Source organism: Nyctereutes procyonoides, unplaced genomic scaffold (genome assembly GCF_905146905.1).
Source record: "Nyctereutes procyonoides isolate TBG_1078 unplaced genomic scaffold, NYPRO_anot_genome, whole genome shotgun sequence".
Classification (NCBI taxonomy): Eukaryota; Metazoa; Chordata; class Mammalia; order Carnivora; family Canidae; genus Nyctereutes; species Nyctereutes procyonoides.
Window position 1 is genome coordinate 70,468,969 of NW_026575135.1, and position 25,867 is coordinate 70,494,835.

Here is a 25,867-nt window from a genome sequence, read left to right on the forward strand (position 1 = left end):
TTCTCATAGGCTGAGGGTGAAATATTTACTGCATTTGATGCAGAAACTGAGGTCCCACAATTTCAAAACTCCTTGATGTGGAATTAAAAATTAAATCCTTAGTCATCAGAATTCCTTTTTTTTTTTTTTGTGACTTGCCAGTTAGACCTTAACCTTAAATGTAGCGTGTATGTGGTTTTATTACACCACCTGTCATGATGGATAAACTGATGTCTTTCCATGAATGCTCCTTTTCACCACTGACATTACCCAATGAGACAGAACACAATTCTTAAAATTTAATGAAATTCCAACAGTAAACATTTTCCTATGGGTTTTGGTTTCCAATACCTGCCTACTGGGAGTTAATACTTATTACCTGTTCAACAATTACAGAAAAAACTTTAAAGTTACGAAAAGTTTTGAATTTGAGGTATATAAAGAATAAAGTAGTCAAGATTTCCTTTTACTCAAAAAAATCACTTCAAAGAGTTGACCTCCATGTACAAAAGACAAGATCAATCACATTTATCACTGGACACAAAGAATATTCCAAAGATCTTTAAAAATGGTAATTAATCTCAAAAAGGAAAATTAATTTTAACTTTTATAGTTCATTATCAAGACCATACTTCCTTATTAACAAGGTAATTATGCTATGGATACAAAACATACAGTATTTACACTTAACTGTACAAAATAATTTAATGTTTACAAAAATATTAGAATGTTTAGAGTTGACTGACACAGTCTTAAGTAATCTCTTCTAGAGAAGTATATAGTAAGACCACTAATTTCCATTTCATTTTTTGTTTAATAAGTCAAAGAAAGGATGCTGCAAGGCTTCATCCAAGGTGATTCTTTTCACTGGGTCATATTCTAACATCCTTCGTACCAGGTCAAACAGTTTCTCATGTTCTTCATCATGACAAAGCATAAATTCCTGGGGAAAGAAACGTTTTTGTTTAAGAGATTTAAAATAGTTTTTAAAAATACTTTTTTAAAAACCTTTCATCATCTTCTTTCTTTTACCTTTAATGGTTTACAGCGCCTCCTAACATATCGGCCAGCAGAACTGTGCTCATCCCAGTCTAACTGGTTATGGTGGAAATACTTGCGTTTTCTACGAAAAAAAGAAGTCTGGATCAGTAAGAGTAACAAAAGAGCCACACATTTACTCTACCCCCACTAATAGATGGAAGCATGGATGGCCCTATGTAGACACATAGACATGTACAATTTTTAAAAACCTCAGCAATTACATATCAGATCCTTTATAACGCATCTTCCATACTGTTGCACCCTCTGAGGTTTCAGTGCCCCACCTGAGTGGTTCAGAAATACCATGCATAGAACGGTGAACAGGGTTCAGTCCTAGGAGTTCTCCTTTCACTACATGTGGAATGGGGTGGTGCAGCTGTTGGCAAACCACTCAAGTATCTTGTCCAAGGGCAATACAGCTAGCTAACAAAAGTATGGAATAAAAACTTCAATTGATAGGACTCCAAAATCACACTTTTTACTACTCTATTGTTTTTATCAAGTTAGGAAAACATTTATGCAAAGGTTAACTTGAGTGTAAAAAAACACCAACTTTGTTCGCTAGATCACGAGGTAAATTATTTTAAAATTTTGATTTTATGGAAAAAAACATTCTCAATCTCAAGTCCTTGGAACAAGCAGTAAAAACAAAGCTGGGTTTGTGTAGTTTGAATACAGGGCATTGCATGTACCCAAGAAAGGGCTTTCATTTTAGAACGTACCTTGTTTTCTGAATCATGTGTGCTGGTATGGGTCCTAATATTCGTTCCATCATTGCCAGGTGCTCTTTACTATCATGAGTCTGAAACACACAGGAAAAACAAAATTAGCACATTCTCTGTCCCTACATGCACAATAAAGGAAAATACAAGAAAACAGCATGGACACTAAAGGACATTAGACAGCTGCACAGTTGATACTACACTCTGCTTCAAAGATGAATACTGAATGAGCTGTATTATCTGTGCAAACCAGTAAAATGGAAGTCTGATATCCAACAAGGTTCTGCATAGTGGATGACACGTAATTTAATGTGAAACTGAACAATTTCCTTATTTTCATTTTTTTGCGCTGCTTACTGAAGAACGAAGGAATACCAGAAAAAAGCTCTCCTCCTTTATTTAGCTACTGACCCCAAAGTGGCCTCCTTTCACCAGTGAATATATGTTACCATCTAATCCCAGGCAATAAAAATATAGTTCCAGTAATTCTCACCACAATCCTCAGCTCCGTATATGGGAACATGAGTGTCCAAGACGCTGAGATACTAGCTCATAAATGAGGAAAGGTGAGCCATGGATCTAAGTCAAAACTCATGTTCTTAAGTCGCATAGTAACAAAACTCTGGCTAAAGGGAAAGAGAGAAAACCACCACACTTACAGCTGAAATGGTGTGCTCTTCAATCAGAAGCTGGCAAACTTCTGTAAAGGTCCAAAGAGTGAATATTTCAGGCCTGGCTAGCCACAGATGATCCCTGTCACATAGTCTTTTTCTTTCATTAAAGCACACATCAAGCAGAATATCATTTGCCAACTCTCAATCTAAAGAGCAGAGGCTGTGTGTAATGCTTTTTAAAAACAACTAGTGTTCCTAGCGCAGTGCTTAACTCATGACAGAAGTAATACTAGCTCCATACTTTTCTTTGGTTTTAAAGTATCATAAGTCTGAAAGATCATCCAGCGTCTTGCTGTTTCTGTAATGTGACAACTCAGATCTCATTCATCAGACTGCTCAACTGTTCCTTTTTCAGAGACCACCCCTCAATTTTCTGAGATCCTTGTTTTTAACTATTGTTGGCTTGCTGAATCAAAGCAGCTGAATTTGATACAAGTTCAGTGTCATTTCCTTCAAGAATTAACTCCTCTTTTTGCTTGAGAGATACTGAACAAGCAACAGGTGACTTTATCCAAACCCTGCAAACAGTTTTCACTGAAGAAATTTCAGATTTAATTTTTATTTTTATTTTTTTTATTTATTCATGAGCGACACAAAGAAAAAGAGAGGCAGAGACACAGGCAGAGAGAGAAGCAGGCTCCATGCAGAGAGCCTGACGTGGGACTCGATCCTGGGTCTCCAGGATCACGCCCTGGGCTGAAGGCAGCACTAAACCGCTGAGCCACCCGGGCTGCCCTGAAATTTCAGATTTCAACAAGAAAACCATTCTCCTGAATAAGAACGTTGATAGGGGAAATAAGCATACACAGACCTTATCTGGAAATGGAAGCCCAGGGTAACGCCCTTGCTCATTTTTTTTTTTTAAGACTTTATTTATTCATAGACACAGAGAGAGAGAGGCAGAGACACAGGCAGAGGGAAAAGCAGGTTCCACACAGGGAGCCCGATGTGGGACTCGATCCCAGGTCTCCAGGATCACACCCTGGGCTGGACGCAGCGCCAAACCGCTGTGCCACCGGGGCTGCCCCCTTGCTCATGTTCTATACAGGACTACAGACAGAAAAGCACTGGCTACAGCTCATACTATTTCCTACCACTTGTCAACTTGGAGCCTCTTTTTCTTTCCAAGGAGACTGAGTTCTACATTGATGTGACTGAAGTCCCTCTGCAGGGTTCCCCTGGAGTTCTTTACAACAACAGTGCATCCCTTCAGTCATGTTGACATTTTCTGGAATGTTGACAGTCTGACTGCTATCAATGGTCTTCATTCTCATAGTAGATGCAGCCAAGAGCTAGCTCCACAATTTAAAAAAAATATTCTGGAGGGTGGAATTTAAAACAGAAGTCTTTCTTGGCTCTCAGCTTAGTACCACAAACCATATACACCCCCACTAAAAACTGGTCACCATGGTTCTAGGTATCAAACTTGTCTATAAACTAAGAGTACTTTTAACAGGATCTGTGGATCAGAAACAGGACAAGTCTGGTGATAAGCCCCACAAGCAGAGAACACACAATTTTACAACAGCCACCACCTGACTCTTAACTCATGATACTTCTTCTCCATCCTGCATCACCCACTTTCAAGTCAACTTCAACAGTGTGAGCCAGAATGTGCCAAACCTGCATCCCTACCCCTACCAACTCCCCAAACAGATCAGAACACTGATCACATCACAGCCCTACTTAAAAGTTCTTCAATGCCTGCACAACCTAAAGCTTTTAAAAGACTGTTAGATTTCAGATGTAAGTAGAATTTAAGGGAAGAAAGTAGAGACTTAAGTAAGGTTTCCTACTTTTGTTTTGCCCAGTAAGGACTTTAAAAACAAAACAAAACCAACTACTAACACCTATTATCATTGCATAAAACAGACATTTTAGTACCAAAAGCAAACTAAAAACCTAGAGGAATAATCTCTAAATAAATAAAGGTCAGAATGACAAGCGTACAAAATCATTTTTATTTTGGATTAGTCTACATCCTGGAAAACAGTAACTTCTGGGAAACAAGTACCTTTCAATCCAAAAAGCCCATCATAAGTCAATCCCTGCCTACTGTCATTTCCCCATTTATGCAAGATACTCTGACAGCACTATTTACTGTTCCCTAACTACACATTTATTGGTACAATGTCTTCTTCCTGAGGGGGCCACACACTCCTTAGTTTTCTTACAAATCCCTGATCTTCCTTGTAGCACTGGTTTAAACTTCCTACCTCCTCAGTGACTTTCTTGGAAGAAATATAACTATCTTTCCTGGGTTCCCACTATACTTTCTACACTGTCCATGATAGCAAATCAACCACATTATACTGTGAACTTTCCCACATCTTATCTTTTGCACAACTTCCTTGAGCACAGAGTTGCTGTTTCTTCTTTATACACTTAGTGCCTTGAAATGTGCCTAGGGGGTCATAGCGTAAAATACAACTTATTATTCCTGAATTATTTTATAAAAAGGAGTAAGTGGCTTTGTTCATGGCCATGCTATAGTCAACATAATTAGAACTGAATTAAAACTTGCTGCAGTAACATTAATTATGCAGGAGAGTTCAATAAAAAATGGCAACACAAGACAATATGAACCGTGTGTTAAAAATAAAAACTCAATCACATGCAAAATGGACTATGACCATTTACCAAAGAGTTGTTCACCCAATTCTGGTCTTAGAGAAGGATGACCATTTTGCATATGTAAGTTTTAAAGAAGAACACTACTACACCAACTTTTTAATATGGAAGCCAAAATTTTCACATGCCTTTTAACACTGAAAACTAATTATGAAACAGTATTTAGTAAATACATACCTGAAAGACTGTGAAACCAAGGTAATATTCAATAAGAATGCAACCTATACTCCAAACATCACAAGGCTGAGACCAACCTAAAGCTGTAAAAAGAAAAAAATACAGACTTGTTTTTTTTTTTTTCTTTTCTTTTTTTAAATTAAGTTATTTGAAAGAGTGAATGAGAGAGAGTGCAGATAACGGGGAGGGGGTTGGGGGGGGAGAGAAGCAGACCCCCTACTGAGCAGGGAGCCTACTCAGAACTCAAACCTTAAACTCATGCATGACCTGAGCCCAAAAACAGATGCTTCACCAACTGAGCCACCAAGGCACCCCCCAAAACACACTTGTATATGCAAAAATTTTTAATTGCCAACACACTACACCCTTCCCTACATGTATGCTCTCTTCACCTAGCCCATTTGGGAAAATTGGACAGTAAACTCAGTTTACATTTTTAGTTTTATATTAAATGTTACTCAGTATATGCTCATAATTCTCCATATCCTTACAACAAACTAGTGCTTTAATCTGGGGGAGGGGGCATTTTACGTAAAATATGAGAGCGACTAGCAGTATTTTCCACATATAACTACCAATTTGTGCAAATACTCCATATTCTCTGAATTGCATGCAATGGGGAACACAGTCATACCCAGTTCATGGTTGTTCCAGGAAATTTTACATTTTATTTAGCGAATACAGGTTGGTAATCACCCTCAAAATGTAATTACTAACCACTTATCACAACTTAAAGCCTCAGTTTACATCTTGCCTTAAAATACTACTATAGTTTTACATAAATTATATTAAGGATTATAAATAAATATTATAAACAGTTTCATAATAAGCAGAATTAACCATTTAAAGTTCACAGGGAGGGATCTACTTATATATGTACTTTTCAGGCTGAGTATAATCATACATACTTTCTCCTTCACAATCCTCAATGGCAGTACTAATCAGGAAAGAATAAAATACCTAGTCTCCTTAAGATTGTACGTAACTGGAAAGGAGAAAAAGAGTAAACCATACAGCTGTTTTCATTTTTTTAAAGATCAAATATTTAGTAAAATAATGTATAAATAAAACCTACTTTAAAAGACATTTCAATTAATTTCAGCAATGTGAAAGGGAAGAAACAACACATTCAAAAACCTTGCCTATGATTTAGTCATCTTATTTACTTATTTTCGGGCTAACCCTCACAGTGCCTATCATTTGAACAAATGGATAACTGAGCCTGGGTCTACCTACAGTGACACATAAAAAAAAATCTGCAAATGATAGTTCCTTGACCTAAAATTAATGTTTTCTTCTCCAGCCACTCCAATCTCCCAAAGCACCTTCTTTCCCAAGTGATGTAACCCTTCTTGCTGCTCGCCGATCTAAACCATCCCCATTCTCTGCTAAGTCAGTGCTTGGACTCTCGAATTCCCCATCATTCACTTCCTTGTATCTCTCTCAACTTTACCTGTTCACTACCAACATACAAGACAGGAAACCAACTGGTCTCTGGAATGGCAGCCCCTGACTTCGTCATCCTCTCTAGCCTAATTCTGCCTTAATCCTAAAGATTAATACTCCACAAAAACAAAGAGGACCATACTAATCTCCCAATCTCCTGATTTCTTTTCCTCAAGGGCAATAACCCAAATTTTGGATTTCTATCAACTATCTAGTCTGGCCATACTTGGAATTGTGTTACTGTAATTCCTAAGAATTACTATATTTTATCCAATCTAGGAGGCCATTAACAGCAGACACATGACTGTTTTACGTACCAATAACAAAGGAAAAATGCCAGTTACTTTGTGTTGTGTTCCTCATGGTAACATGTGGGGGAAATCTGCATCTTAAAACTGAGAACACAGGAAGTTATGTCTTTTTAAGCTCTGAAAAATAGCTGTCCACAGACTCTTCATATCCTTTCTTTCACCTTCACTGAAGCCTTTATAGTCCTCAACCATTAATACACTTTCTAAACTACTGTAATACAACAGCTCCTTTCAGACCATACTAAGCAGAAATCCTATCATCATCCATTCCAAGACAAGCTCAAAATGTGTGCTGTCCAACATGGCTGCCACCAGCCACATGAAGGGCTATTTACACCTAAACACTTAAAATTCAGTTCCTCAGTCCCACTACCTACACTGCAAGCACACAGCAGCCTACATGTGGCGAACAGCTACCACACTAGATGCTGCAAATATAGAATATTTCCATCACATGGAAAGTTCTACTGACCAGCACTGCATATCTTATGCCTCTACCAAGCTTTCTTTTTTTTTTTTTTTATTTACTTATGACAGTCAGAGAGAGAGAGAGAGAGAGAGAGGGGCAGAGACACAGGCAGAGGGAGAAGCAGGCTCCATGCACCGGGAGCCCGACATGGGATTCGATCCCGGGTCTCCAGGATCGCACCCCGGGCCAAAGACAGGCGCCAAACCGCTGCACCACCCAGGGATCCCCTCTACCAAGCTTTCAACCCAAGTAAAAATCTTCAGTGGGCTTATTCTTATTCTGAACTACCAACTCCTGCTACACAAAAAAAGGTGAAAAGTGGAAACATTCCATAAAAATGTTCTACTACCCAACCTCAGCTGGACCGTTCTTTTGGCTAAAAAGCTTGGTCCATGTAACCATTTCCCAAGAGTACCTGATCTGAACTTCCCCCATTGTCTCCGAGCTCCCAACCCCAACACCTCCCTACCTACTCTATTAACAAGACCTGATCTCTGACATTATGAGTCATAAAATACACACTCCCTTACTGAATTCCCTCTTATTTTAAAACTGAACCATAAAGTCATTTTCTTCTTTAACCTTTCTCATGTTAAGGATTATCACAGAAGCTCACCTCTTAAGACTACCCTTCTTTCTTCTCGACCTCCATCTGCCAACCAGACCTTTAGCACTTCTATAGCACCATGCTTTTCTGACATGAAAGTAAGTATCCCCATTATCCCCATCACTTCACATTGCTGTAATATACATTGCCGATAGAACTTGCCCTTTTATGATCTAAGATTAGCTTGTTTAAAAAAAACAAAAAACAAAAAACAACCAAACCAAACCAAACCAAAAAAAACTACTACTTGGGGCACCTAGCTGGCATAATCAGTTAAGTGACCAACCCTTGATTTCAGCTCAGGTCTTGATCTCAGGGATGGGAGTTGGAGTTCTGCACTGGGCTCCATGGTGAGGGTGGAGCAAGCATCCATACATTACTTATATAAAATAAAAATTAAAAACAAAACAAAACAAAACCACCACCACTTTCAATGTCCTTACAGATGGTATCACATTTTTCCCATTCAGGAAAAGTTTTTATAGCAATGTCCAAACCGTCTTTCTTAGGATAAGATAATATTTTCTGTACACAGCTTAGAAAAATCACACTCATCCCTAGTAAAACATTTTTTTTTGGGGGGGGGGGGAATCTTTTCTTTTAATTACAGTATTAGGAAGGGTGGTGTCAAAAAAAAAAAAAAAGAAAAAAGAAAAAAGGAAAGGTGGTGTCTACTGACCCAGAATGACTTCTGGAGCTCTGTAATGCCGTGTAGATACCAAAGTACTATGATGCTCATCGTCGTATGTTGCACTTCCAAAGTCAACAACTTTGATATCTGTGTTTTTTAGTGTGCGTTCATCACGTTTCTAGAGAAATACAGTTGAGTCAACATGAAGATCAGTAAAGACATGTAATACTTTATAACCAGCATCAGAAGTGAAAATTCCTCATTCAAGGATCACCAAGCTAAATTAATTTAAAAAACCACCAACAAAATTAAAACAAGTCTTTAACTTACCATTTTAGAATTATATTTGACTACATAATCAGACTTCACAAATAAAATATTTTCAGGCTTCAGATCTGTATGGGTTAATTTATTATGATGCAAAACTATAAGAGAACAAAAAGACACTATTAGTTTCACTTACATATTTTATCTATATTGGGGGAAGTAAGGATTAGCAGCAGATATAGGAGTTTCATCTTTACCTGTAATGTGTATTTTTAGTGAGAATGTTGTGAAATGTCGTTGTATAATGAAAGCTTTAAATTTTCTGGTGTTTAAAGTTTATCAAGTATACTTACAATTTATAGACTGGCAGATCTGATATGCCATCTGCCTGATGTGGTCAATTTGAAATGGTAGAAAGCTATTTTCTTTAATGAAATCATAGGTACTAAGTCCCAGTAGTTCAAACACAATACAAACATGACCATGATGATCAAACCATTCTAGCATCTGGACACATCGGCTAAAATAGATCAGAATAAAAACAAGTCAGTTCACAGAATTCTGATTATTTGAAGCAATATGATGGATCACAATTCAAGTTTATACTTACAAGACACTATTGGGATCAGTACTATTTAAATGTTCCAATACTTGGATTTCTGAACGAGCTGCTTCACGGTATCGACCTACATTTTTTACAATTTTCACTGCTACATGTATGCCATCCCTTAAAAACAAAATTAAGGTGAAAAAGATATATGTACAAAAGTAGGTTGAAGATATGTGTCCTCTAAAACATAACCTTACTGAATATTAATTACTGTTATTTTTCTAAAAGAGTCTTTCAAGGGCATCCTGTATCAGATTCCATATAATACCTTTTCAAAACATTCTGAGAAACATTTTAGAGGTTAAATACTTACAAATTTTAATGTTTCCAGAATTTTAAATTTACCTAGATTTTAGACAAAAATTAAAAAAAAAAAAGACGACGATAAACACAAAACCTCCAACAGAATATGCTACTGCTGAAAGCATTTGCTCATTCACCAGAACAGACCAGACCCATCCTATGCCAGAGGGTGCATAGGTATTAGCGATGGAAGACAAGGTTCGTCCCTATGTACCTCAAAGTCTAGTGGAAAAAAGACACATGAACAGCTTACAAGGTTATAAGTACTTCGTATGAGCTACCAAATAGCAAAGAGATGAGAGAGACTAACATTTAGGGGGTTAGGAGAGCTCAAACTTATTCAAAGAAGAGGTGACACATGACTGAGCCCTGAAAAATAGCTGCCAGTCTGTAAGATTTGGGAAGAAAGAGGAACACATTCAAATATAGGAAATACCATCAGTTAAGTCAGGAAGCCGAGAAAATGTTTAGCACATTCACTGATTCAAGTAGGTAGAAACAGCTAGCGTAGGGCATAAGATTTAGACTGGTGTATCTGTAATACTTCCTAAAAAGTAACATGTCACAAGTGATCTAGAGGAAATGGATTTCTAAACCTTCCAATTCCTTTTGTCTTCTTTATAAATCTGATTTTCCTGAAGCTGTATCAACATTCAAGCCTCTTTTTTTTTTTTTTTTTTTTTTACTATGGCCCTTCTACTTTACACAAGAGAAAACCTCATACACCTCTAATTAGTATATTAAGGTATGTGCCCAAGGGACACCGGGGTGGCACAATCTGTTCAGCAGCCAACTCTTGATTTTAGCTCAGGTCATGATCTCAGAGTCACAAGATCAAGCCCAAAGTCAGGCTTGGTGGTCAAATCATAAGAAGTCTGCTTGAGATTCTCTCTCTCCCTCTGCCCTTTCCCTCATGCTCTCTCTCTTGCTCTCAAAATAGATAAATCTGTAAAAAATTTTAAAAAAGGATGTGTCTACAGCTATAAAAAAAAAATCTTTGCGGCAAATTTTTCTAGTGGCAGGATAGCAAACCTTTTTCCCAACTCAGGTGGTCCCCAATTCACTGTTTTCAACAAAGCCCCAAATTGTGAGTTGATAAATTAAAAACTTATTTTGATTATATCTCCCTATGACACTTGGCATATATCTCAAGGCTTCAAAGAGCTGCTATGAAACCACTGTGACAAACCTCCTTCTAGTCTTATCTACCATATGACCAAGTTTTCTCAGTTCTTATACCTCTATGAATGACAAGTTATTAAAGCTGTTATCTAACACTATTACAGTAATTATACTGCACTGAACAGCTGTATACCTTCAGCTTACATGCTACATCATCTTAAAAAAAAAAGAAAAATGCTACATCATCTTAAAAAAAAAGAACACATTTAATATTAAGCACTTAAGGCATGCTATGAATATGTGTACTCCTTTTTTAAAAGTCCCAACCAACCCAATAAAAGACACATTTCCAAATAACTTTTATATTTAGGCCCAATAAGTATCAAAATTTGCCAAAGATTTGTACTTGATCAACTGAATATCATTAACTGGAATACCTCAAACACTCACTTTGGAAACTTCTAACAGTTATTTCAAAATATTTCAAAATTTCACTTTACGTTCAGATTTTTGTTGCAGAAAAGATAGGGTGATAATAAAAGATACTTAGAGTAATATATTTTATGGAAAACAGAATAAAAGTAACTTCAAGAACAAAACATGTTTAAGCATTTAAGACGAACTGGTTCATGGTTAACACTAGTAGGTGTATTAAGTTGCTATAGTATTTAGATTCCCTCAAATACATTTAAAGACAAAAGTTTTTAAAAACATATCAATGTTTAAATAAGGAGGAAATCACATCCTTCCCAACTATTTTACGCTGAAAAATTTTAGATGTCAATTTAAAGATGTGCAATTGAACTATAAAATTGTTTTAAAGAGGTTCACTTACAAAAAAAGCTTGCTTAAAAAAAAAAAAAAAGCTTGCTAACTATAGAACAGAGACCCTGGAGGAAAATGTTAAAACAAGACACAGGGGGTCAAATCACAAAGCATTTAGTATAACACATTAAAGAATTTGGATTCTATTCTGCAGGCTTTAACAGAATTTCTTTATAGTTAAGAAGCTAACTCTAATATGCAAATATAACCCTTTGGGAATAAAGGTTTTCGTTTTTGGTTTTTTTTTTTTTTTTTCCATAGAAACTTTTATTTCATGAAGCTTAAAGAAACAATATACAAGATCTGCAGGGTACGAGCACAACTGTGATAAAATGAAATTCTTCTACTAGTACTTATTAGTACTTAATTGCAGAGTTCCTTTCCAGTGGTAATTATGGATCATTACAAAATAAAGCTAGAAGATTCCAAAACCTTTTACTTTTACTTTTTAATATATATTGATTTATTTGAAGGGGGTGGGGAGAGAGAATGTACGTGAGCAGGGGGAAGGGAAGGACAAACAGACTCCGGCTGAGCAGGGAGCCTGATGGAGGCTTGATCCCAGGACCCTTAAAATCATGACCTTGAGCCAAAGGCAGACACTTAAACAACTGAGCCAGTGCCCCTAGTAGGTTCCAAAACCTTTTATTTTTTATTTATTTTATTTTTTAATTTTTTAAAAGATTTATTCATGAGAGACAGAGAGAAAGAGAGAGGCAGAGACACGGGCAGAGGGAGAAGCAGGCTCCATGCAGGGAGCCTGATGTGGAACTTGATCCAGGGTTTCCAGGATCACACCCTGGGCTGAAGGAGGTGCTAAACCACTGAGCCACCTGGGCTGCCCTCCAAAACCTTTTAAATGGAAGATGTTCCCTTCAACTCCCTTAACTACACTCCAGGGCAGACTGCTTTTTGCTAGGTCATTTCTTCCACTGTGCAATTTTCAGATCAGGAATACATGTTTTTGACCAAGATGAGACAGGCTTTAGTTTTAGTGTCTCTGCTACTCAAAACTAAAGCAAAGCACTCTAAATGTCATTTAAGGGCCAAGGCCTAAGTTCTGGGAAATCCCTTCACTTGAAGACCCACTTTAATAAATGCCATCTGATAAAATTTGTTGGGTTTTTTAAGATTTTATATTTATTTATTTATTTAATTTATTTATTCATTCATTTATTTTTATGGGGGAGGGAGAGAGAGAGAGAGAGAGAGAGAGAGAGAGAGAGAGAGAAAAGAGGCAGAGACACAGGAGGAGGGAGAAGCAGGCTCCATGCCGGGAGCCCGACGCGGAACTCGATCCCGGGACTCCAGGATAGTGCCCTGGGCCAAAGGCAGGAGCCAAACCGCTGAGCCACCCAGGGATCCCTAAGATATTATTTTTAAGTAATCTCTATACCTGTGGTGGGGCTCAAACTCACAACCCCGAGATCAAGAGTCACACACACTCCACTGAATGAGCCAGCCGGACACCCCCGAATTTGTCAGCATTCTTGATCAAAATCCATACTCAAGGTAAATAACCAAACACAGCCAAGAAATTTCAGATATTTACTCCACCCAGAAAAACACATGGCTACTACTTAAAATACCATTTCATCTAAATTAGGGATCCTTCCCCTCAAGAAATATCAGGATGTTCAAAAAAGAAAAAAAACAACTTACATGCCATGATCAATGCACTCTACGACTTTGCCAAAGGCCCCTTCACCCAATGTGTCCACGATTTCATCTAAAGTAAGGGAGGAGAAAGAGGGGTAAGTACCCGAGGACAAATCATCTAGTTATTCAAACAATGAATACTTAAGTGTGGAATATTTTCAAATGATCTCTATCAAAGCATAACTAAGGTTCCAGCACTCAAATTATTTTATTTTCAGCTGCTACAAAAACAATTAGATAGAGCTATCTTTCTTGCTCTAATCTCAAATTCCACTGATTATTTTGGAACTTTAGAAATATTTAAATTCTACAGAAAAGAAGAAATACAAAAGAACAAACAAACCCACAAAAAACAAAACAAAAAAGCAATGAAGAGTTCTTTAGCCCCCCGCTGACAAACTATTCTTAAAAAGATTATTCTGTCTGCAAAGTTAAAAAAGTGTTGAAAAATATTCTATACATCTTGCTCTTAGAACGTCTCCACTTTGACAGATCAGGTGACCCTCCTCATCATCCTCTATACTCCTGGATCTTTTCCTTCGGTGGCTCTTCTGGAACGGCAAGTGGGCAGCACCAAGATCGTCCAGCCAATCAATATATCAGAGTGAATTCAGGGCAGAATACGCAATTCATTCAGCGGGGAGATATTCAGGCATTCAGATAAGCACCAGGCCACGAACAGTTGGCAGGAGCAATTTCAAATTCAGTCCCCAGAAATTCACAGGGCACAGTTTATGTTACAGAAGAAAAACATGGCAAGGAACAGATTTTCAGATAAGATACTTAAAGTGGCAATAGAAAAAAAACAACACAATTGTCTCTTTAAAATACTGATTTAATTGAAGTCTGAAATTTAAAGAATGCAATGTCATGATCTACTAATCTCTTGCTATATAATAGCATATGCTGTGAATTGAGATGTCTAGATGTCAGGAAAAGCTTTAAAATGTCAAGATTAGTTGAAATTGTTTATTTAGCAATATTTTAAAATATACATAATTAAAGTAAAGGGGAAATAAATGCTAGTTAATTTCAATGTTCAATCTAATCAAAGCTAGTTCTACTAAAGAAAACTTGGGGAAGAAAACAATTTATTCAAACTTTACTGATTAAACAAACAAGTGAAGATGTCTCAGTGTAAAAAAAAGGCACACTTTTGGCTAATGCATTTTCCATTTAGCACCCATTTCAGAATTTCAATGGAACTAGCTATGGATAATGATGCACTGTGCTCTGGGACTTCCCTACGTAGAGAATAACAGTTAAGCATCCACCAGTGCAACATTCTAGATTAGTTTCCAACTATCAGGAAAATGGCTTCTTCTAAAGTGTTTAAAAAAAAAAAAAAGTTTAAAATGAAAAAAAAAAAAAGATGGGTGCTTCATCTTTTCATAAAATTATATAACAAAACAAAAATATTTTTAATACTAAAATCAAGAACTCATGATCTGGACTGCAGAAAATGAGTAAATGTGGGCAAATGAAGGCTACCTAATAATACAGATTAGCTATAAGAATTGGATGTTTAAGAATTCAAGTAATATAAACACAATTATAATATATCCATATAATATTATATGTATATATACACTTTTTCAAAACTTACTGGCTCATTAGGAGCTTTTACACACAAATAAGCATCCACCCAAAATAAAACAAAATCAATCATACCGAACGTGACTGATGACTTGAACAGTGTCTATTACGCTTCCTTTTAGGACTGCTTCTCCTGCTTCGGACCGAAGATTTACTGCAGTGGACTCGATAACCGCTATCAACTTCTCTGTGATAATGTCTAGGAACATAGCCTTCGCAGTAGTCATTTCTGTATTCATCAACGTATCTCCGATCTCGATAATCTCTCTCATTCAAGGACCTTGCTTCTAAATAATGACTGCAAACACAGTAAAGGATTTCAAATCATTCTCTTCATTCTGCTACAGTGTGATTCAAACATAACATTCTCTCAGTAATTCTCGGTTTAAACAGCTAGCTCAATAAAAGAAAAAAACCTCAAACTGATGATTAGAGCTTATACTTATCTCACAAATTTAAAGACAAAATTTTGCCTTAACCGAACAAGCAAGTTCACATTCTCCATCAGATAGACTGCTATCAAATATCTCGTATCAAGGAACAAAGCTTGAGTCAATTACGTTACGTTCAGGGTTTACTTAAGTGTTCCTTTATCTTTTAAAGTTAAAACCAAAAATTCACGAAACTGCTCTTCTGAAATTTATCCATCTTATGATATATGCATCTGTAACTGGGCTTGCTTTCTTTCCACACAGAGCCACACACAGAGGCAGGCAAAACAGGATTCCTTTCTCTTTTAATGTAAGTGAATTTATCTCTGGCACACACAGAATGCTTTCATGAAAGGTGTACTGGAGCTAAAAGGAATCTTACATATATTCCAGCCCTTTCATTTGACAGATCACTAAATTAAGATCCCTAGAAGGAAAGTAACTTGCCATAGTTGTAGAGCACATTCTAACTGCTATTATATGGGCCAATTTTACTACACATATCACCCATCCCATCTCCTCTCTTTGTATTCCTAGCTTCCTGTTTTCCTTTTTGAGAAATAGAAAACACCACTTTTGAAGGTTGCCTCATGTGTCAAAGACATTAAAATATATTCCCCATAAATGAAAAAAGGATCTTGTAATTGCTTGCCCAGGATTACAAAATATCCACCCGCACCACCCTATTTCCCTTTCCATTTTTAATTTCCTGTCATTCCTGCTTGCAAAATACTAAAAAATTCTACATGGGAAACCTTATCCTAGTGCCACAGTGCTTATTAACTTCTGAATCTACCAATCTCTTTAAAAATCTGATGAAAGAGCTAGGGACCCTCTCCCCTAAAAAATGCACAAATGCATAAACAAAACTCTGGCAAGGAATTTCATAGAGGTCACGGACCCCAGGAAGTCAACAGATCGCAGTTAAGTAGCCTTGGTCTGATGGAAAGAAAAGGACATAGATTCAATTGGCCCAGTTTCCCGTCCCCCTCTCTACCTGGGATGGTGTCCTCTTCAACAGAGTGCGAAGCTTCAAGAGGGATGCACATGGAGCACTGAGGGAGAGAGGGGACACCTGCCCAGTCAGACAAATCGGCTAAAAGAATCCTGACAAGCAATGGAGTGACAGATGTTGACTAGCTGCCCTCACCAACCTCATTATTTTTCCCCAGAATATGCTGCTGTTCTTTTTCCCAGGGGCTGGTTTAGGCAGAAATAAAAGGGAAAGCATCTCTAAGCTCCTACTCAACAGAGTTGGCATCAAATCCAGGCTAGGGAAATGGAGACCCCCATCCCCTCTCCCTTTCCCCAATTTCAACCTTAAATTCTAGAAACAACTCAGAATATTAGGATAAGAATGTGGGTCTAGGTCAAGGATCTGATCACCTGGCTTCAGACTGTCAGCGAGAGATCTACAATACAATGTGCTAGGAATTACCACACTCTTAAAGGCATCCTTTTTAATTCTGTAAGGCATCCTTTCCATAAAAGTCCAAAACCTATCAGAAAAAAACTAATAATCTTTAGCTGGAATAGTGCATCATATTAGAGCTGCAGATAACCCATAAACAATATACAGACTAACAAACATGAGGTGAAGTAAAGCCATGAGGATAAACTAGAAAGATGAGGAACCTCTTCAATCTATAACAACCAAGCCTTAGAGATTACATAAACAAAGTCTACAGAATTATAAAGGCTATGTATGGACAAAGTGGACAAGATGAACACATTGATTTAAATTCTCAAAATATTCACTCAATGTCCAGTGAATATTTCACTGTTGTCCTTCAAATTAGCCAAGACTAATGAGGCTACGGGCATTCGTTTTTATTTCCACACAGGTCCTGTGGAAGATAAAAAAATATATATAAGGCAAAATCCTTGCCAACAAATGAACAATTTGAGATTATTCACATAAAAACAAAACTCAACAATGCAGGAAATGCTGAAAGGTTACATGAATACTTAGGATCATAGTATGGGTGGAAAACTCAAACTGCTTAAAACGGTCAGGGAAGACTTCATAAAAAAGCAGCATTGCATCTTAAAGGCAGGTCAAGATTTAGACAAAGTAGAAAGTAGAAGAAATGCCAGGGGAGAAGAATGGCATATTACCATCTCACATTTACAGATCACTTGTAGCCATAACGTCCCGGGAGATAAATTGTCTACATATTACCCAGGAAACAGTATGTACACAATTACAGCAAGACCAATTTTCCATGTAGGGGAATGAACAGAGCCAAATAAGTTAGCTGGGAACAGATCATGCAAATCTTGCATGCCAGGCTAAGGAGTTTAAAAAATAGTGTTTCACAAAGGGTGGTCTGCTTATAACAGTAATATCAAAATAGGGAATTATTAAAACTGAAGATCCCTAGGCCTCAGGTTATACTGAATGAATCTATATCTGGTAATATGCATTTTAAACATACCTCTGAGGCGATTCTATTCATACTCAAGTTTGAGAATTATCAGTTTAAGAATTCATACTCTAGGTTACATGAGGAGACACTTAAGAACTTTCACCTCAGTATATAAAAGTATTGTTATAGCCACACCAGTCTTCGTAATATACTGTACAGAACTAATTAAGCCTGTAGCAAAGGAGACCAATTATAGGCTACTGGCAAAAGACAAACTGGGAAGAAAAAACACTTTGCAGTATGTATGAAAAGGTTAAAAAAGTTGATATACAATAAAATCAGTAAGATACTGAAATAGAAAAAATAGGTATTGGACAAACTCACTAAAAACTTAAAAAATTCAAATTAAGACAAAACACTATTCCTGGCATTTCAAAACGCCAGAGTGGTAGGAGCATGAAAGAGCATGTAGATCACGAAAGAGCAGAGTTGTAGAACTTGGTACAAACTTTCTAGAAAAAGACACGACTATGCAGCAAGAGCTTTATGAGTTCACACACTTTAACTTAAAAATATCCTTCTTAGGGATCCCTGGGTGGCGCAGTGGTTTGGTGCCTGCCTTTGGCCCAGGGCGCGATCCTGGAGACCCGGGATCGAATCCCACGTCGGGCTCCTGGTGCATGGAGCCTGCTTCTCCCTCTGCCTGTGTCTCTGCCTCTCTCTCTCTCTGTGTGTGACTATCATAAATAAATAAAAATTAAAAAAAAAAAAATATCCTTCTTGGAACCTATTTCCAGGAAATAACCAGAGCCAAAGACTTATAAAGAAAGATTTTTTTTAAGAATAGAAATAATGGGGACTAGCAACCTATTTAGGTTGACTTACAACCTAAAGGTTGTAAAGAAGGTTGTAAACCTTCTCTACAGTTTACTGTTTTGATTTTTTTTCAATAATTTTATAAAAAACACTACTGTAAAGATTTTAAATCTTCAAATATTAGAATATTCCAGATTATAGAGAGCAATTACCAGGAGATACCTCTGGTGCCAATGTCAAAACAGCTGTTGGCCTGCTGGTTAACTGGACTGATATAGTATCATGTTTACGTAGTTAATTGTGAACATGAAAACTGTTCATTACTTAAGTCACTTCCTTCCTACATATACAATGAATAATAATCTATCCATTATTTACCATGACGTTAAGCTTACAGGGCATTTTGTATTTGTAACAGAAGAGTACAGATGTTTCTCTACAGTGCTTTAATTAGCTCAGGGCACTGAAATCCTGGCATAAATCCTCCCTCTTCCCTCTGTGACAGTATGTGATGAAGAAAGATTAGTCTGCAATGACTACCAATAAGCTCACTGTTCCACAGAACAAGTCTGTTTTAGCATGGAGAAGGAAAAATATTACATACTCTTTTTTAAAGTAACCCCAGCTGGCTAATTTAGAAAGCAATCTGGTAAACAGTCTCAATGGAACATCTGTACAAAACGAGGAGAAAACATAGAACCAACAAAACAAATGAGAAAGGGAAGTTAATGGAAGACGGACTGGAGGAAATGCTACTCACCTAGCCTTTCTTTAATCCTTTGGGAACTTTAAAATTCCTTTAATTCTATATAAATATTACCTCCAAATTTTACACAGTAAGCATAATTAAACGGACACAGGCCATTGAAAAATTTTTATTGAGACCCTTTCCTAAATTACTGGTTCTTACAATAAACAAGCTTCTAAAAATCCTACACACCCCCAGTGGCTATACCTACAAATACAACCCATGGAACAGTGTCCATGACTGATCCCCCATGCACTTTACCATTCCCAAACAGCACATGCTGGTTTTCTTCTCATCTGGATGAACTCTCCCAAGCCCTCATCGTCTCTCATTTGTAGAACCCTAAATGAGCACCCAAAAATACCTATCTCCTCCTGCATGCAAGTTAAAAGCACCCACTGGACATCCTATCGTCACTGCTACTAACCCGTTTGTGTGTCTTACAGCCCCGACTACATTATTGGCAACTGGGACTCAACCATCTCCCACCACTCCCAGATAGACATCGATAAATAAGAGTAAGAACTGTTTTGTTCACCACTGTAGCCTCAGCACCTGCACACTGTCTAGCTTATAAAAGGAGCTTGATAAGCATTTTCTGAATATTTGTTGATGGAATTATACAACAATCTGACAGAATAAAGCTACTTAATCTAATGAGAAATCATTAAAACTAGTTTTAAGATATTACTAATTCAAAAGTAATTTACCAATCAGATTCTTTAAACTGGTGATGGGGTTTACAATGTCTGTTCTCTTGAGTACTACTGTGGGACCTCCTCTTCCGTTTGTGACTCCCACTGTAGCTTTCATGTCCCCAGCTTTCTCTGCTATCCCAGTCAGGGCAGTGAGTTCTTTTGGAATGCCGCATCTGTTAACAGAAGGGAAAAGTAAGTGGAGGCTATAAATGGCTATGTTTAGTAAATAAAATATTACATGGTATTTAAATACAAACACTCAACACATGGGCTCACACAGGTTTTAAAATCTTTGTAAGTAAAAAAATAAATAAATAAAATCTTTGTAACTGATGTTTCCTAAGGCATGGGGCACCATTCTATGGTATGTCAGATGACTGTAAATAGCATATAGATCTAGTAACAAATGATGCAGAACACTGAGAGACCTTAATAATACATCTTCTTTCTTTCTTGTCTTTCTTTTTTTTTTTTTTTTTTTTTTTTAAAGATTTTATTTATTTACTTGAGAGAGGCAGAGACACAGGCAGGGGAGAAGCAGGCTCCACGCAGGGAGCCTGATGCGGGACTCCAGGATCATGCCCTGGGCTGAAGGCAGGTGCCAAACCACTGAGCCACCCAGGGATCCCCTCTTCTTTCAATTTTTCTAAGTAAATACTCAGTTTTGTGTTTATCTTCAACTTCCTAACTGCCACTGTAAAAATAGTTAAAGAGCCAGGATTCAGGCTTAGAACCTCCAGTAGACAACAATATCTAGCTAGAAATTAATAATCTGAGGAGTTTTAACTCATTTTTATTACCTTTATTTAAGATTTTAAGTAATCTCCACATCGAACTTGGGGTTTGAACTCTCAACTCTGAGACCAAGAGTCACAAATTCCATCGACTGAGCCAGCCAGGTGTCCCTTACCTTTTTATAATAAGTGATCTCCTAATTAAGATATTAATATGGTTTAAGAAAACATTAACTTCTATGAGCTATTTTAAAAAGAAATACGTTAAAAAATTTAAAAAAGATAAATATGTTAAGTGTCGTACAGCTTTGGAAAAATCCTGTAATACAGACGACTGAAGTCAGAGAAACACTTAGGGACATTAAATATAGGTGATGACATTGTTTTAAAGGTAAACATTATTAAAAAAAAAAAAAAAACCACACTATGAGAGTTCCTTTTTTAATCTCAGAATGGCTCCAAGCTACAGGGAAAAAACTAGGACGTGAATAGAACACAGAATTCAAACAGAGAAACTGAAAAGCAAAACAAAGATTTTTTTTATAAACTCATTTTCTCTATCCAAGAAGTTTATCTTCATATCATCTCGCAATTAGCCCTAAAATGAAAACATAATTGCTGTACATACATCCGGGATGACTGAAGAAACCAATCTACGAGGATGCATATGGTCACGGTGAAATCGGATGAGGAGTGACAATTCCCTGATTTCCTGCCTCAATCTACAACTTCTAATGCATAGGTTCCTTTCAGGCTCAGGGTGAAGGACCTGAGACACCTCACTGGGAGTTCTAACAATGTAATCACTATCTGCTGCTCCCCATCTGAATTATTTTACAAAGCAGTTAAGTTTTTAACAGTGACATCCAAACTGCTGAAAGGATGAGTTTCACAACTCAAGAGCAGAAAAAAAAAAAAAGGTAAAACAGAGCAAAACCAGCTTCGTTTATGCCTTTAACTTCCAAATGACTTAAGTAACAAGCAAACAAATCAAGGAAAAATTTAAATGATTTCAAATGGATTAAAATAAGACTTGAAAGGCAGCTGCAATTCTCCTGGGAAGTATTCCCTAAGAAAATATTTGTATCATGCTCTTTGCTTTATTTTTTTTTAATTATTTATTTATGATAGTCACAGAGAGAGAGAGAGAGAGAGAGAGAGAGAGAGAGAGAGAGAGAGAGAGAGAGGCAGAGACACAGGCAGAGGGAGAAGCAGGCTCCATGCACCGGGAGCCCGATATGGGATTCGATCCCGGGTCTCCAGGATCGCGCCCTGAGCCAAAGGCAGGCGCCAAACCGCTGCGCCACCCAGGGATCCCCCTGCTCTTTGCTTTAAAAAAAAAAAAGAGAAGAGGGGGCACTGGTCAGGTAAATCGAATTATTAGGTGAGCATTCCAGTTTGATACAATTACCTCAAAATGGGAAACTGAAATGACAGTACAAATTAACTTGAGGCAAAGGACAACAGAAAAGCCATCTAAAAAAATTTGTATTTCTAGTGGAATTCTTCCAGACCTTCCTTTAATCACCCCAATTGTCTTTTAACCACATCAGCAACTCTTTAAAATAGCTTAGTTAAGCATTCTTAAATCCCAGCCAGCAAAATTACATTTGATGACTGAGAATTATTATTATGACTCTCCATTATTACTGCAGTTTTTACAAGACATACCTACTCTGGTTTGTGGGAGTTCCTGCCCCCCCCCCCGCCCCGCCCCGCCTGTCAGTCTGCTAAAACCAGCTCACCGCTAACAAGGGAGAATTCTCCAATCGCAGAGGAAGAAGCAGGCTCCCCGTGGGGAGGACCCTGGGATCACGCCCTGAGCCAAAGGCAGATGCTCAACCACTGACCCACCCAGGCGTCCCGATTTTTTTCATTTCTCCAGTGAAGTTTTACTACTTTAAATTTAATTCAGGTGTTAGGAAGTTTTCCCCTCCTAATGTTCAGAAACACCGTCTGAGGCGGCCAAGAACCCCAGGCCTGTATGTTACAGCTAAAGTTCCTTCACATCCACACACGAGAAGGAAAAAAAAAAATCTGTAATCATTACACTAGCTTCAATCAATAAAAAACCTTTTATGTCAGAATCACCGCATTATCTTTCACTGGAAACCTCGGACACAATGGATCCCCCTTAGAAATGACTCTCTGCCTCTCATACCCCACAATTTTACGTCATAAATATGGCTTTAAAACACCCCAACAGGTTACAGTTACGATTAGATGGCTCCAGGACCGCACCTGGCGGGAATCGAGAAGCCTGGGGTGGGGTGGGGTGGGGTGGGGTGGGGTGGGGTGGGTGTGTACGCGGCACAGTCACACCAGGGCAGCTATGAAGCAGGACCAGGCAGCGCGGCCAGGTCAGCTTGCGCTCAAGGATACCGTGACGCGGAAGTATCAGAAACGCCGGAGCGGCGCAGCGACGCGACGCCCCACTCCGGGAGGGTGGGGCGCCGGCACAGCCCCTCCCCGTCTCCACCGCTCCCGAGCACCAGCTCGGGGCCCCCACCTGGACTCACGGGCAGTCCCCACCCCCTCCGCCCCGCCCCAGGCACCTGGCCAGGCCCTTCGGCGCACTGGCAGTCGAGGCCGGCGGTCTGGACTCCGGGAAGCCCCCAGGTCGCTGCCCGCGGCAGCCTCGGTCGCCGGCTACACAAGCCCTAAGGACGGCTCGCCAAGGGTCTTCCTCGCGGGTCCGCGCTGTCGCCGGCGGGCGAGCGGCCGGGGCCCCCGGAGACCAGTCAGCGGCAGGACCGCGGCCCCGCCGCCTCAGCACTTTAAACCTGCAGGGCACCTAGACAGCCCTAGGTTGCGAAGGCCGCCAGCGGGGCTGTGCTCCCCACACACCCCGACCGCCCAAGGCTCCGAACTGGGTCGTTCCTCCGACACCTGGCTTCGAGACTTGAGACTGAACACGGCCCAGCCCAACCCACCCAAAGCCTCACCTCCGCAAAACCAAAAGGCCCTCTGGCCGAGAAACGTCGCCAAACCGCCGTCTTCTCTCTGCAGCCACTGCGACAAACACCCTACAAAATGGCGGCAGCGCCGTCTCCTCACAACCCCCAGGCGGCCTCTAGCGCCACCTACGTCGCGCGAACGCGCCTGCGTGACAGAGGCTCGCGCGCTCCCGCCGCTCGCGTAAGGGGCGGGGCCGCTGTGGCGTCCAGGGCCGGGCCGGCCTTCCGCACTGCGGCTGCGCGGCTCAGGCAAGGCCCCGCCCCGACGCCTGGGTCGGGGTGGTGCGGGGAACCTTCAGTTGTTTTCATTGCGCTCGGGTGGGGGTGGGGGGGGACGGGGTGGGGGTGTGGGGGCGGGGCGGGGCAGAGGGGCGGAGTGTGGAGGAGATCCGGAGGAAATACCTGTGCTCAGCCCTAACCCGGTAGCACGCGTCTGCTCCTTCAGGTGGAATTGAGGGCGGCTTCCCCCTCCGCAGAGGCAGAGCCAGCGCCAGAGGCAGAGCCAGAGGCAGAGCCAGCGCCAGAGGCAGAGCCAGCGCCAGCCGCGGCCCCGTTTCCTGTTCTCTCTCTGCGGCGGACCGCGCCAGGGCTCTCGGGCTGCCGTCCCTCCATCCCTACCTAGAAAGTGCCAGCAAGCAACAGCTAAGCCCCAGACCTGCTCTGTGCAGCCCCGGGCTGGTGCTAGGGGCAGTTCAGAGAACAGGAAACGAGGAGTCCGGCCTCCCTGGAGCTTCCAGTCTACAATGGAGTAGGGCCGAGAAAGAGGACGTGTCCGAGAACAAGCTCAGGGTACCTTCTCCTTTTGAGGCCCACGCTTCTAATCAGAAGAACACAACAAAGAATGAGGAAGCTTCTTCCTGTCAGGGTCCCTGCTTCCTGGGCAGACGGTCGCTGGAAAAGTTCCCTAACGATGCCCCCATTTTCGTGAGTTTCATTTAACCGAGGCAGAGTAACGTTTGAGAGCTAGTGAGCGTCCCTTAAAGGGCTTATCTCGAAGTATTTTGCAGTTCTCAGAATCCCTAGACAGTTTCCAACTCTGAGTGGGTAGAGAAAAGAGAACCAGTCTAAGCCCTAAGAAACACTTTAAAGGGAAGAAGAGCCTGAGAAGGAATGATCGGGAGAGGAGAACCAAGAGCATGGTGTCAGAGAAAGAAAGCACGGGGGAGAAGGGCTTGACTGAAGGAAAAGCTGGCAGCGCCAAATGCAGGGAAGGGGTCAGGTACCCTAAGTACTGGAAAGCGTTAGGGGGATTCTATATTCTGACAAGGATTCACCGGGTAAAAAGGAGAGCCGGAAATCAAATTTAGGAGAGCAAAGTTGGATGGTTATGGGCATAAACTCAATAGTGTGTGGAAGATCTGAACTCTTGTATATTGTTAGGTGAAAGGAAATCACTGTAATTTCATGATCTGATATCCTTGGAAACTTGTGTCACCCACTTAAAATGAATTGAGTTGTAATGGAGATTGTACCGCAGGCTTCAAGAAGTGAAGTTGAAAATACATCAATTCTCACGAAGATTGTGCCACACTTCAAGGAAGTGAAGAAATTGAAAAGATAATTGGAAAATTGGAGGTGAAAATTCTTGATGCTTTAGAATGAAACAGACAATATTATTCTCATCTGAAAGAGCCAACATTTCTGTATCTACAAGTTTAAATCTTGCCCATCCTTCCACATCCATCTCTAAAATTCTGTCCTTGACTAGATCAGTTCCCAGCCATTACCCTGCTCTTGACTACTCCAGTTAGAGATAAGGTCCTAAAACAGGTGGCCACAGCATACTGATGTGCCTGGAGCCATCAAGGTATATCAGCCAATTTTGGAAAAAATTGGAATTTACTGGTTCTACAACTGATTACACATACTGTTTCAGGGACATTTATCAGATGAAATGTTGAACTGAGTGGACTGGGCCATCTTGCAAGGTAAAGTGGGGCTCAGCTTGCTGCATATATAAAGGCATAAATTGAAGCTGGCACCAAAGAAAAGTTGCTTTTTTGTTTTGTTTTGTTTTCGCTGTAGCATGAGGCATCTTTCTCTT

General features: G+C 39.5%; 1 protein-coding gene across 2 annotated transcripts; it reads right to left on the reverse strand.

Moving 5' to 3' along the window:
* Window positions 1-263: 263 nt before the first annotated feature.
* Window positions 264-23,939, reverse strand: CLK4 (CDC like kinase 4). 2 transcript variants are annotated; one of them, XM_055301886.1, is made up of 13 exons: window positions 23,812-23,939; window positions 20,145-20,305; window positions 15,146-15,368; window positions 13,935-14,025; window positions 13,478-13,544; window positions 9,566-9,682; window positions 9,309-9,475; window positions 9,019-9,113; window positions 8,737-8,866; window positions 5,225-5,307; window positions 1,743-1,822; window positions 1,012-1,102; window positions 264-922 (listed from the first exon to the last, which is right to left on the reverse strand). In XM_055301886.1, the coding sequence occupies exons 2-13, from the start codon at window positions 20,303-20,305 to the stop codon at window positions 782-784; spliced, it is 1,446 nt and encodes a 481-aa protein (XP_055157861.1). In that variant the 5' UTR covers window positions 23,812-23,939; the 3' UTR covers window positions 264-781. The 2 variants fall into 2 exon arrangements, with proteins under 2 accessions (XP_055157861.1, XP_055157862.1); XM_055301887.1 differs by lacking the exons at window positions 13,935-14,025; window positions 20,145-20,305; window positions 23,812-23,939 and having other exon boundaries at window positions 15,146-15,245.
* Window positions 23,940-25,867: the final 1,928 nt, after the last annotated feature.

What these genes read in the sequence shown, in the direction of transcription:
- CLK4 (XM_055301886.1), bottom strand. Translation starts at nt 20,305, where the DNA reads ATGCGGCATTCCAAAAGAACTCACTGCCCTGACTGGGATAGCAGAGAA. An exon ending in AGACGTTCTAAGAGCAAGAT is followed by an intron (nt 13,545 to 13,934) that starts GTATAGAATATT and finishes CCCTTACTTTAG; the next exon opens with ATGAAATCGTGGACACATTG. An exon ending in GATCTGCCAGTCTATAAATT is followed by an intron (nt 9,114 to 9,308) that starts GTAAGTATACTT and finishes GTTCTCTTATAG; the next exon opens with TTTTGCATCATAATAAATTA.